The sequence below is a fragment of the Pectinophora gossypiella genome, chromosome 26 (assembly GCF_024362695.1).
Source record: "Pectinophora gossypiella chromosome 26, ilPecGoss1.1, whole genome shotgun sequence".
Lineage (NCBI taxonomy): Eukaryota > Metazoa > Arthropoda > Insecta > Lepidoptera > Gelechiidae > Pectinophora > Pectinophora gossypiella.
The window spans coordinates 5,312,056-5,326,196 of record NC_065429.1 but is presented as its reverse complement, the minus strand read 5'-3'; the positions used below and the strand labels follow the sequence as shown (position 1 = coordinate 5,326,196).

The window sequence follows — 14,141 nt, the reverse complement described above, 5'->3', positions numbered from 1 at the left end:
TGTATTATGTATTTATATTGTTTTATATTATGATGTAAGTGTTGATTTTAATTGTATGTTGCACGACCTCTCTGCATTTGCATACCAATATTGTTTTGGTTAAATGTGTGAAACTTTAATTTAGTCATATATAACAACCAGTGTACCACATTTACTGCAAATAAATGATTTGATTTGATTTGATTTAATGAATATTGCGCATACGGGCAAAAGGAAATGGCTCAGCTTGTGCTGCGATGAAGCCATGCTATGGCGCCATCCAGCGCTGGTTTTCAGGTTTTCAGTATTTTCATAAATGGTTATCACGTGCTCAGCAGTGAAGAAAGACATCGTGAGGAAACCCACATTCCCGAGAAATGCACTTTCGGAGGTATGTGACCTAACTTGTATTGGGCTGGTTTTTCCTTCGCGGGTTGAAAGGTCAGACAGGCAATCGCTTATAAATGTGAAAAACCGGACCTGTAAAATCTTCAGGTTAGGTAAGCTGACGCTGCGAAAAACGTGACAATGCTAGGGGGATGATGATGATGAATTATATGTTTCAATATGGCATTTTAGAGACCGAGTTTATTCTTTTCACCAATTTTCATCATAGTTTTGCACTTATATAAGGAGCCATCATCACTAATTTAAAAGCCACGCTCTTGTCGGTGTAGCATCCTCCATGCTACTTTTTAGGGAAAAATAGAGCAGTGGTTTCCCTCTTGCCTTCCGCCCCGCAGTACTCTGTCTGACGCGAGTGGGATGGCGCCCAGAGTAGTCTATTTCAAAGCCGTACTAGGACTCCTGTCCTGTGTGTAGTAGTATGGATGTAAAATATATTTAATACAAATAATACTTAAATTTTAAGATGACACACGAAATAGTGTGTTTAATGTTACTAAAAGATAAATCACATTAATTCGGAAGAGAGTATGATAAATGTTCGAGTGAAATTGTGTGTTTTAGATATAATATCACATGTTTATGTACTACATAAGCGATCAGTCAAACATTCTAAACACACATAGTGTACCAACTATTATTGATATCGCTTCTTACCCGACTGACGCGAGGCTAAAAGCTGGATTATGTTTTTTGCTATTTCGGGCCCGGGAACGAATAAAAACATATCCTTTTTGTCATTATTCCGTTTTTCACAAGGTCCGCTTACCTAACCTGAAGATTTTGACAGGTCCGGTTTTTTACAGAAGCGACTGTCTGTCTGACCTTCCGACCCAGCCAGGGGAAACCAGTTTTCCAGGGGAAACCAGCCCAATACAAGATAGATCACATACCTCCGAAAATGCATTTCTCGGGAATGTAGGTTTTAAGTACACAAAGATAATCATTTAAAATAAAAGGACTCGAAAAAGATTTTTTTATTAAGATGGGTTTACTCTTGACTTCATTTTTTGTATTGATTTTTACTCTTCTTTTTGTTTATAAGTTAAAAATACAGCTGATAAAATCCATACTAATATTAGAAATAAATGGGAAAGTGTATGTGTGTCTGTCTGTTTGTTTCTCCGTCTTTTACGGCGAAACGGAGCAACGAATTGACCTAACCTAACCCATTTATAATATAAGTGCGGATTCGCACGATCCCTTCCTAGTGAGCACCTACGTCCTAAAAGGAACCTCCATGCTAAAGAGACTTGAAGTTTCTGAGATTTTGCGATGATAGTGTCAGTGACCTTTACCATATAAAAAAATTATTTCATTCCTGTATTTTTTTGTTCTAGATAGATGCATTTTGCATAATCGCACAATGATAATCAAAATTGATCATTCATAGCAAAAAAGCACATGACAGATAAGCATCAAATCCCCTATTAGTTCAATTCGACCGATAAGAGGTCATTGCCCTATTTGACCGATAAATTTTTGGCACAAAATACAATTAATGAATCGCGCTCTTAATCCGTTAGTGGGGTGGACAGAGCTGCAAGTAATCAAGGGACAACTTGTAGCAGTTTTTGGTACGAAGTCCTGAGAGGGATGTGATGAACCTTATGGTGGTGATAAGTTATCAGCCTATATCATGGTCTGCCACGGACGGAACACGGAGGGATACCTCTTGTCGGTTTTCCCGACATGCCCGGCAAGACAGGCAGCTGAACAAGTTTTATGTTCTTTATTATAAATTTATAAATTGATTGAAAATATGGATTCTCAATATCTGTTTCTTTTTACTGTTCACTCCCAGCTCAACGTTGAATAATTCTGTCATAGCCTTTAATTAAATTAAATATAAATTAAATATAAATACCTCGAATCGAATTAGCAGCTTTCTTATCCATGAACATAGATGCAATTGACGATCCGAACATAGCTTCATTGTTGCCGGGAGGTGGTGAGGTGCTGTCTGCCACAGACCCTGAGGTGATATCCTGCATCATATGGGGCATAATACCCTGTCCTTCGGGGTGGGGCTCCCTCTTCAGTTGCATTTGGGGCATCTGCCCCTGATGGAGCATGGTGGAAGCACTCGAATGCCCTCCATGCTGATCCGGTGGCCATTGCGAACCAAACAGCTCGTGAAACTGGTTATTCATAATTTCTCTTTTCAAATTTCCGAAGAAAATTAAGTTATCTTTATTTTCGGCCAGTATAACTCCTTAGCGAATCGAATTCGCATCTCTTTTTTAAAAAAATGTATCACTTTTTTGGTGTTGCTATTTTAGTTCGACTTTGTCTTAAGGCAACTGTTTTTTTTTTTGGGAAGTTTTTATGGCACCGACTTTTCAACTAGGTTGGGTCGGTTTTAACTGATGTATATGATTCGACCGAGAGGCGAAGTAAGATTTCTTTTTGCGAAATTTATTTCAGGTATTAACTTTTTAAAAAGTAACAGATGTTTTCGCATTTTGCCTCCGTGATTGCGATTTTTACTTCTCTTTCTTCTTAAATTATTATTAAGGCACTATTTTTTTTATTTTATTGTAGTTCACTTGTTCCCGTACACTAATAAAATTGATTAAAAAGGAAATCGTATCTGTAAAAAGAAAAGAAAAGCAGACAGGAGAATTTGAAAAAAGATTTTATCTAAGAAAGAGTTTTTAATCGCCAATCGGATAGTTGAAAGGAGATTTTAGCTAACCGAACCGCGTTCAATTATCTAAAATCCAGAAAAGAATTACGTTCGGAATTTTGAATTTATAACTTTTCTATTTAGTTTTAAACACCACGTTCCATTTTCGAAAATCCAGGGCTGTCACTTCACTTGAAGGCACTGTCATTTGTTTTTTGCACTGTCAACAGGTCACGTCACTATGGTAAAGTAATAAAAATTGAAAAATTTGTACGTTAATATTTTGTACTGTTGGTTCCACGACTCGAGATGTCGACTCTCAGACGGTCCGACCGTAACTGACGTCGCATTGACGAATCTTCGGCCGGGCTACGAAAAAATTATATATTTTTTCATTCGGCCCGGATCGCCTAACTCTAGTGATAGTTCAGTACCCCCGACCGGCGTATTTTCCTTCCGAAACTCCCAGGAAGGTCTCTCTTAAGTGGAATTTTCTTTACTATTAAGCTAATATGAGACTAAAGGTCACAAAAGTAAGGAACGAAGTACAAAAATGTGTTTAATTAGAGTTAATATGTGACAAATTTGTGGTTAGTAGCGTGAGTGTGTATAGGAAGTGTGAGGTTGTGTGCGTAATCGTTTGTGTGCGGACGGCCGCACGCACACAGGGACAAACTCGTCACGCCAGGTCGACGACCCGTACCCAAACAAAGTGGATTTTGGTTAAATGTCAATGACCCCCGGCCGGTTGGTTACGTCTGTGCCATGCAAATTTTTTGGCGCAATTCGGCACATTTTCGGCACTACGCTATCTGTCATTTTTGCACTAATTACACTGAATTAAAAATGTAACTAGTGTCAAAAGGTCAATGACCCCGCGAAGTGTCGGTAAACTAATGAATGCGATGCGATTTTGTTATTTTTATTTTGTCGTATTCATCGCTTGGGTATTCATTTGTTTCAAATGTCAATACTCTGTTACGTTATTGTTTTCTTTGATTTTTTTTTAGTTTTCCTTGTTAATTTCTATTCACACAAATTGTGTCTACATTTATTTCTTTTCACAAATACTTTTACAAATAATAATAATACCTAATAGAAAATAAAAACCACACATCAAAAAAAATGTTAAATTCGTTTTTTTAGGTAGATATAGATAGTTTTATTAGATTCATCTATTTATCAAATACCTATTAGGTATATTATACTGTATAAAATATCCTAAAAATAATTTTTTACCCCGTAAAGTTCATAACGTGAAGGAAAATTACATAACGACGTAACTTCAGTGAATCGGAAAGTACATTATATATTCGTGAAGTGCGGTTAATAATTTTACAATCATTCCTCTCTTTCTCTACCCTGTAAAGGTATATAGTGTGAAGATTAGTAGTGACGATACAGAAATGACCGCGAATAACCTCTCTCATAATCTATAAAAAAAAGATTTCCTGTTTTTCATACTTCACATGACACATACGTGCATAAACCCACGCCTATTCCCCACCGGGGTAGGCAGAGACTATGGAATTCCATTTGCTTCGATCCTGACACATCTCTTGCTTCCTCCACATTCATCAATCGCTTCATACACGCAGGCCGGTTCAGAGTAGATCGTACTGAATCTTTTCTAAGGACATCTCCAATTTGGTTAATGTAATGTCACTATAATATTTGACATTTAATGAGACTTGCGGTTTCATTTGGCAAAAAAGTTAATGAGACATGGTTTCAAAGTGTCATCATCAGCCCATTAACGTCCCCACTGCTGGGGCACGGGCCTTCCTATGGATGGATAGGGAGATCGGGCCTTAAACCATCACGCGGGCCCAGTGCGGATTGATGGTTATTAACGACTGCTAATGCAGCCGGCACCAACGGCTTAACGTGCCTTCCGAAGCACGGAGGAGCTCGAGATGAAAACTTTTTTTTTGCGGTCACCCATCCTATGACCGGGCTTTGCGAAGGTTGCTTAACTTCAACAATCGTAGACCGAGCGCGTTTACCGCTGCGCCACCGAGCTCCTCTTTTCAAAGTGTATACATATAAATACTCGTGATCCTACCCCAGCAATGAGAAAGTAGGTGGGTCATTCTTCTTTTTTATCGACAATAAGAAGTCATTTTCTCGTTATATCGGATTTAACATCTTTCATTATAACGGCAATAAATATTTAAAAAAACATCATATAGAGATGTGTCTGTAGAGGAGTATTTAGTGTTTCTCTTTATCTTGGTAATATACTGTTCCTTGCAGGCGCATTGCAAAATATATTGTGCCAGAGTGGCCCTTTTCATCGGAGACAGCATTTCGATTTACCACTCTGTCACAGAATTTTGTGAAAAACAACCAAGCTACGTTAATCACTAATCGAGGAACCGATTAGTATTTCGCTAGTATTTTAAGTATAATAAGATAACTATATTTTTGGACAATGGAAAGATTAAATAAAATTCTAAAACAGCAGAGACATAGCAGAGCGAAGGACAGATCATTGTCGATAAAAAAGAAGAACGACCCAGGTAATTATTACCTTTAATTTGAACAGCGCCATTTATATTGGTTTTGGTAATCGTAGCCTGGAAAGTCCTTGATTGAACCCGCATAGCGACAAAGTTTCAGTAGGCAAGGCTGAATGACAGAATACACCCCGAAAACTTGAAATTTTTTCCCTCCAAAACGCCGAAGCAAATAACCTCCGAGGAGCCGGCGACCTTGAGGGAAAGGGAGGGAAGACGTGACGTCACGGATCTTCCGTCTCGCTCTCGGTGGTCGACCTATCGATCTGTCCACGTGTGTCGGTTGATTACGATGGTGCTTTGTCATTGAGCGAGTTAAGATTCGGTTTTGGCGTTACCACTCAAATATCGCTAAACCGCTTAAAAAAACCGCTAAGCGTAACCGCTTTAAGCGATAAAGCCGCCAGTTGCCATGTACGTAGTTAAGAGTCTTTTTGTATTTTTTTTTTATTTCGGTGCAATAAAGTGTATTTGTATTGTATTGTACCACAGGCACCCTCAGGCCTATGTTGAGAACTCCGCGCTCCCCATTTGTCCGGCCAAGTAGTTACTGCTATCTCAGGCCCACAATCAACCGGGGGTGGTCTTCTTCTATCGTGTGGGTTGTGAGGTGGATGACCAACCTCATCAACCCTGGTGTCAGGGTTACTATTGAGCGGCCAAAGGCCCCTGACGTGACTCAGGAAACGACTACCAGACCGACCGGAGGGGGTATAGATCGTACTCTATCACGCTGCTCCACTGCGAGTTGGTAGAGTTGTTCAGAGCTAGTAGCCCGGGACCAACGTCTTAACCGTGCCTTCCGAAGCACGGAATCGCCTTACTTTTACAGACAATCCGGTGGTCCAACCTCTATAAGACTCTAATGTCCTTATAAAACAAAGGGCAGTCTCACAAAGAGTTTTCGACAATGTCCCCATCGGGAATCAAAGCTGGACTTCCAACTCGTAAGCCTAACACTGTAACCACCACACCTAGAGGCTGTTAATAATTACATTTATTACTTTTATTAAAAGTCAATGTCCGCATTTGTAATAAGTCATAATAAATTGCAAATTACACAATAATAATAAATTGTATTTTGTAATAATTCACGTCGATTGGTTGATTAAAAAATATAAATAAGCATAATAGGATATACATAAAAACATAAACTCGCGCCCATAAAATTCAAATTCAAAAATATCTTTATTCAGTAGGTAACATAGTTACACTTTGAATCGTCAATTTTTACATAACGAACGTCTCATCCGCCTAAAACTACTGCAGCTTCTCACAACCTGTATAGCCGGGGAAAAGAAGCTGCAAGAAAAACCTCGGCACAGGGCCCTAGACGTTCTTTAAAAAATATATAATGGTTCATTATGTAAGGAAGGACATAGTCATTGTCGGTTTTTCCGACATGCTCAGGAAGAACCAGCCCACGACTATATCCCAATCGGGGTAGTCAGAGGTACATCCATCACAAGATGAACTAAGTACCCACACCTCACTAAGCGTTCTGTTAGACCAACGTGATAGGTGAGCCGTATCGCCGTCTGTAATGGTCGAGCCAACTGTGTTAGTGAAAACTGCACTTAAGATAAATTAATAACTCAGTGCAAGTCGGGGTTCGAACCAGCGCTTTGCATTTGAGAAGCAAATCGGTGAACCACAGAACGACACTGAATAAAAACGTTCTGTAGTTTTTAACTTTTTATTAATTCCCAGACCAGTCATTCTTATATATAAACTTATTTACTATTTAAAACTATACACTTCCTGGTCGAAAAACTTATTTAAAAATAAAACATATTCCAGTTCATTTAAAAAAGAAAACGGCAGTTCGAATTCGGAATCGGAATTCGAATTTCAAATTGGGCGCCAACAGCCGTACATCGAACTATGAACTATGCGCTGAACTTAGTGACCCTTATATTGTTGAGGCGGGGCACTGGAAAAAAAAAAATATTTTCGGTTTTGGGTAGGTTGTACCTACATACGCTGCTTGTATTTTTTAAATAGGTAATTTACTCTTCCATTTTCTAGAGTTTCTCGACTAATTACATTTCTGTCATGTCATAATTATTTATTAAATAGAGATACCCGGTCAAAAACTCCTTTGGTTCCCGCCAAAAACTCCATCTACCCCCGCCTTTAAAAAAATATTTAGTCGCCTCACCACTATCGGCTTGTGTCTTTGCAAGAACTTTAAAATCGTGATTAAAGCGTATTATATTTTTCACTTCAAAAAACAAGCTTTCAGGCGGGTTAAAAGCAATTTAACTAAAATAGCAACATTGCTATTTGATATACTTATGCATATATAAAAAAAATAAAATAAAAGTAAGTGCGTAATGCAAACAAATTTTAATGTCAAATAGCAATATTGCTTTTTTAGGTGAATGGCTTTGATGTGACATTTTTAACCGTTCTACTTTTTGGTGCACTTCTTGTTGTGTTTGAATAAATAATCCGAAACAAAAGTTAAATTAAAAGTTAAATAATATATTAAAAAGTGCATCAACGGCTTCCAGTCCAGAGCACCTGTCTACCCTGGGGTCAGAAAATAACAACTACGGAAGAAATCCTGTAAGTTCCCTTACTCGGTATTTTATTTTAACACAATATATAAACACAATGTAACATAAAGTATATATATACCTGGCTGGAATGCTTCACAAAGACTGTGTTTATTTAAGCTAATTATGAATAATAATGATAGGAAAAATACATTTTAATTATTATATTAATCATAAGATATTTTTATACGTTCTGTTTGTGTGCATTTAAGTAGTTTGATATATTTAACTTGATTTGAAAAATACATTTTCGATATTACGTATTATAATTATTAGTTTACGTATATATAAAATGCTTTGAATACTTCCTACCAAATATTCAAACAATAATTCAAGGAAGAATTGCAACGCATGACCTCAGCAAAGTAAGTCAGTCTCAAATTCTCAATAGAGGTGGCTAGTCGAGCCATTGACCCCACAGTTCGGGGTTATAGGCGCTTGGCCGAATTTCAGAGTTCATTCCTTCATCCCCACATTATACAGCTTAATTTTGTCGTATTCCGGCCAGAATCTACTTGAGCACTTAAAAATAAATAAAAATCATTTTGCAAAATACATTAAAAATAAAGTAACTTAAAATAAAGTTAAATAATTATAATTTAAGGATATTACCTTTAAAAGCATAATTTTATTAAATAATTTGAAAGGTAACACTCCTAATTTGAAATTTCGAATTGTTTAAATTTTTTATAAAAAATATAATTAAACTAAAAATAAAAACGAATTTATTTTAATATAATTATAATTTATATTAATAAGTTTAATATAAGAAATAAATACGACTAACATGCAAATAGGAAAGAATAAGTAATTATTTAAGAGATAAATCGTGAACATTCCAATTTCAAAAATTGCAAGCGCTGAAGCCATTGAACTCTAGATTCGGGGGTCACAAAAACTCGCAACGTACTCACAATCGAAAGTTATGGACGGTGGTCGGTCTGTTTTTTTTTTATAAAATGGCGTCCACATGGTGGAGCAGCGTGGTGGAGTTTAGTAGATAACAATATGAAAAAGAAACATATTTCCGTATATCGTCGCCTTATATTGAAGACCGTCTAACCGCCTTTTTGATCCCATGCGGATGCTATTTTTGTTAACAAAATCTTGCGATAGACAAACAAGTTTCAATGAAAGTGAAAAAATTGCTGAATTGCTGAATTTCTATCTATGGCATTGACTACTTGGACGGACAAATGGGGAGCGCACAAATTTAAGTAACTATTATTAACAATACTGTTTACAGAATTACAACTAACCGAATAGACAAGTCATTGCCCTCAAAGAGTAATTTAATTAATTTTCCTCTTTAAAAAGTGTGTATGTGTGTGCGAATTACTTATAAAATTATATAACATTTAAAATGCAAAAAATATTTCCATGTCAATCAAAAGCCAATGACCTCTACATTCTTATACTTCTCTGTCACGCACTCCTTTCACAAATAAAAATAATAGAAAAAGAAAACAATTAAAAATAAAAATTGCCTGTGAACTTATAAACATACGAAGTTCAAAAATTGCAACTGGCCGGATAGACAAGGCGTTAACCTCTGATTCGGGGTTGAATGCCCGCGCGGATATCGAACGAGATAACACTCGCTAGATATCGATTCTCTTAGACTCTTGCACGCCTATGGACTCCTGGTAGGTGTCAAGGCTCGACGCCTTCACGGCAACGTTCCTAGCAGGGCGGAGAGGGATAATAGCCTAGGTGACGATAACCTGGTCAAATGAGATAGGTACTTTTTACAAAACGCCAAAAAAAGTTTTCTTTGTAGTTTGTATGGAAATACTGAACTGTAAAAGCGGTCAATTTGCACTCATTGTTACTTGATTCGTAAATAAAATTCGCAAATAAGTCGAAAAGTAAAATGAGGTTGATTTTTGATTATCTTTAAACTGGCTTCTATTTCTAGATCAGCATTTTACAGTTTTTATCTAGTCAAATGCCCTATTTTTACCGCGATCGAAAATAGCTGGTTCTGTTTCAAAATGGCGTTTACATGGCTTTCACTATAAGGTACACAGACTTACCGTACGATATACCTACTGTAAATCACGTCTACAATAAGTCACGTCAAATACAAAAAATAAGATAGATGGACAACCGGTAGAAATTGTATATAAGACTCATGTCGATAATTCCTAATGAGGTGGGCAAACCCACACTTAAGGCAGCACTTGAAGTCATTAAAACGGATATGAAACATTATAATATCATTTTGTATCCAAATTCAAATTCAAAAATATCTTTATCCAATAGGTAACATAGTTACACTTTGACCCACTAGGGTCGATTAATTCTTTCAAATATTTTTCCTCTCAGACGACGCCCTGAGCCGAGGTTCGTGCCCAACTGGGCACCCTCAGGCCTGTTGTCTTAAACGTTGTACCGGGTGAGAGCCTTCCGCGCTCCCCATTCGTCCGGCCAAGTAGTTAGTCTATAAGTAGCACGAGCAAACTTGTTGTGTTCGTAATAAAAACGCAGTTAAGGAAACATAACCGGGTCAACCGTGTTCGCAATAACATTCGGTGTAAAGCAAATTTACAAATATATTTATTGTAACAACTTCCTTATTTACATAATATATTTACAATTTACCTATTATATTTACAATACTGTTTGTACTCATATTTCAATGGGTCAAAGTATAAATTATAAAATCTAGAAGTAGCCAGTCTAAGCCGAACAAAAACCAATATAATTTTTCTATTTGATCTCCGACCAAAGCTACACCCTAGGAAGAAATTCCTGGTTAGCATTAAGCCCGCCGATTGTACTTCAGGGGCTCTAAAATAGCCACATTTTTGCAATTAATTTAAAAAAGCAATATTGCAATTTGACATTTGCTCATATAAAAGTAAGTGCGCAATGCAAACAAATGTCAAATAGCAATATTGCTTTTTTAGATGAATTGCTTTGATGTGGCCTTTTCAACCCCCCTGTTGTCATTTTCAAATGTATTTCAGTTTTATTTGAGAACCCCAACATTTAGGTTCGATTTCATCTTAGCCGACTTTTTTTATCAAATAAAAAGCCGAATTGTATAGCCATATAATTAATGTCAGTTCAGGTATGAACTTTATAATCTATGCTTAAAAAAATGACTCACACACTATTTAGAGATATTGCGTGTGTTTATGACATCATTCTAACGTACTTGTAATATATATGTATGTTTTTTTATAAAAAAAAGAACGCGTAGGTTTCTGCTACTCACTACTTAAATCTTGTAATCCTAAATATGACCAGCCATAAGTCGGCTTAATATTTAGTAGCCAATTTTTTAAGTCGTAAGATAAATTTAAATACATAATCGTATTAATCGTACATTGTAATTATAATAATTATTTCCATCGTGTCATGTAATCGGTTAATAAATAACATAATTATTTTTGAATTCATATTTTACTTTAATTTTTGTGGTTAATGGTTACCAAATTAACTTTATAGACATTTTTATTTCATTTTTGAAATAAATTCAAGTTCTCAAATTCAAAATAAAATATAAAATAAATAAATTAAAATTTAACAAAGTTCCGATCAAAATTTAAAATCAATTTCATATTTCTTAAAAACACTATTCGTAATAAATAGGCTAGTTTCCAACTAGTCAAATCAGTTACTTTTTACTAAACGTCAAAACACGACATTACTATGGAATTTGTATGTAAAAGTACACTGACGTCATAAAAAAACGTAACATAATGTCGTACTTAATGTAACGATTTTCTTGAATAAAATTAATAAATAAGTAAAATTGAAAAAGTAAACGTTTTTGTCAACTTTAGATCTGTCTTTATTTAGTAATCGGAATATCATAATTTATCGTTGACCTAGGAACGTACCCAATTATAATAAAATAAACCATAAAATGCCTTCGTTCAAATAATTGTAAAAGGAATGCATAGAATTCCTATTTCAAATCGCTTACAAAGTACAACACTCGTCACCTGCGCGCACAATGTACGCGAAACTTGCGCGGCGCGCTGTAGTGCGTTCAACTCTACTGCGCACTGGGGCAGCCGATGACCCGGCCACGTGGGGCGTGTTATCGCGCGCAGCTTCCCGATACTTTGAAAGAGCCGCTTTAAAAGAAACGAAAGAATTTTCTTTGAAAGAATAATGGAAGGTTTTTTTTTATGGCACTAAATAATGGAAGGTTTAGAAAGTGTGTGTTCTGTTTGTAGATGGAATTACTATTATTGTTCACAAGTTGATACATATATTATTTTATATTACAACAATTAACTTAATATAATTGTAAATTATTTTAAAACTTTTGAATTAGGAATCAATTTTATGGCATTTTTTTCAAAACTGTTTTAAGCTAAATGAACAATATAAAATCATATTTCCGTGACTCATGAACAAAATGACTTAGTTATTTTAATATTAACGTTTTTAACTTAATTTATATGACTTATTTATATGTTTATTTTTTTAAAAAAACGTGACTTTGTAAAAGCGTTCAAGTCCTAAATAAATTAAAAATGGAATCACCCTTATTTTGACCGCCTGACAACAAGGTTAGTTACTATATTGGTCATTAATAGTCCGTCATTCTATGGGCAAATGGCCTTCCTAGAGCGAATGACCCGAAGTTCATAAGGTTAGGGGTTAGTACTCTGTGTCATATTAATACTTCACTATTATAAAACCGTTTCCGTATCGGGTTGGGCAGAGGAAACGGATTTTAATAGCTAAACCCATAACGGCCTCCGTGGTCCAGTGGTTGAGCGTTAGGGTCACGATCCAGAGGTCCCGGGTTCGAATCCCGGTGCGGAAATATCACAAAACATACTTTTTTATCCCTAGTTTGGTTAGGACATTACAGGCTGATCACCTGATTGACCGAAAGCAAGTATTAATCCGTGCTTCGGAAGGCACGTTAAGCCGTTGGTCCCGGTTACTACTGATGTAAGTAAGTAGTCGTTACATGAGTCATGTCAGGGGCCATTGGCGGCTCAATAGTAATCTTGACACCAGGGTTGATGAGGTTGGTAATTCACCTCACAACCCACACGAGAGAAGAGGATGGATAACGACTTACCTATGTTATTGATTAACGCTACTTCTACCTAGAAAAGAAACATACGACTCTATTTCCTAATGGGTTGGGCAGAGCTATAAGTCAGAAGACAACTTGCAGCCACTTTTGATACGAAGTCCTGAGATGGACATTATGAGCTACATAGTAACAATTAAACGATTTTTCGATCCAAACAATATATTTTCTACCCATTTTAAGGCACCAGAAGTGACTGCAAAATATACCTAGACCGTAAAACTGCCTACCTCAATAGCAATAACAGGCGTGAATTTATGATATAAATATAATTTAGTTTACGTTTTCCTCTAGACGATGTACGGTAGACAGGGTTCAACACGTTTCGCGGGGTTATTCATCCGATCAATGAACTGATCTGTACAAGTCACTGACCGAGAACTGACCTACACACGGTATGAATAACTTGGTACATCTCTAGCGTTTTCCTGTGTCTATTTGATAAGAAAAAAAGTGTTAAGCTATTTAGTTTTGAATTTAGAATGCGTTGACGTCATCAACATTTAGGCACTAACATAAGGGATTATGGTGCTGATTCCAATAGACACATTTTCTGCTTACGTCTGATTTTTAATAAACGATTAAAATTGTATATTTAAATATTTATTAATGGAATTGCAAAAATTTGTTTTAAATTAATTCAAATATGGAATACTGAAATCGACGAATAGACGCTATTTGACTAAGGGCCGATTTGTCATTATTCAAATAGCGTCTATTTGTCGATTTGAGTGTTCCGAATTTGAATTATTGTGAACAAAATTTTGCAATTCCATAGATAAATATTTAAAACCCAAAAGCAATCTGTTTACATCTGATTTTAATAAATGATTAAAATTATTTATTTAAACATTTATCAATGGAATTGCCAAATATTGTTTTAAATTAATTCAAATTCGGAACACTGAAATCGACGATTAGACGCCGCGCTGACTTAATGACAAATCGGCCCTTAGTCAAACAAGATCCCCCCCTTA

General features: G+C 36.1%; 1 protein-coding gene and 1 long non-coding RNA gene across 9 annotated transcripts in view; one reads left to right on the top strand and one right to left on the bottom strand.

The window, feature by feature from the left end:
* Positions 1–14,141, bottom strand: part of LOC126378371 (probable nuclear hormone receptor HR3) — a 126,153-nt gene that overhangs the window by 32,361 nt on the left and 79,651 nt on the right. For 2 of the 8 annotated variants that reach the window (XM_050026668.1, XM_050026673.1), the window contains exon 2: positions 2,252–3,252. The exons of 5 other annotated variants lie outside the window; for them this stretch is intronic. In XM_050026668.1, the coding sequence (XP_049882625.1) occupies positions 2,252–2,537 (286 nt within the window). In that variant the 5' untranslated portion in view covers positions 2,538–3,252. The remainder of the gene's footprint in view (positions 1–2,251; positions 3,253–14,141) is intronic. One more of the 8 variants, XM_050026669.1, reaches the window with a different exon arrangement.
* LOC126378600 (uncharacterized) overlaps positions 1–14,141 on the top strand; it is a 111,464-nt gene that overhangs the window by 48,226 nt on the left and 49,097 nt on the right. The window lies entirely within an intron of this gene.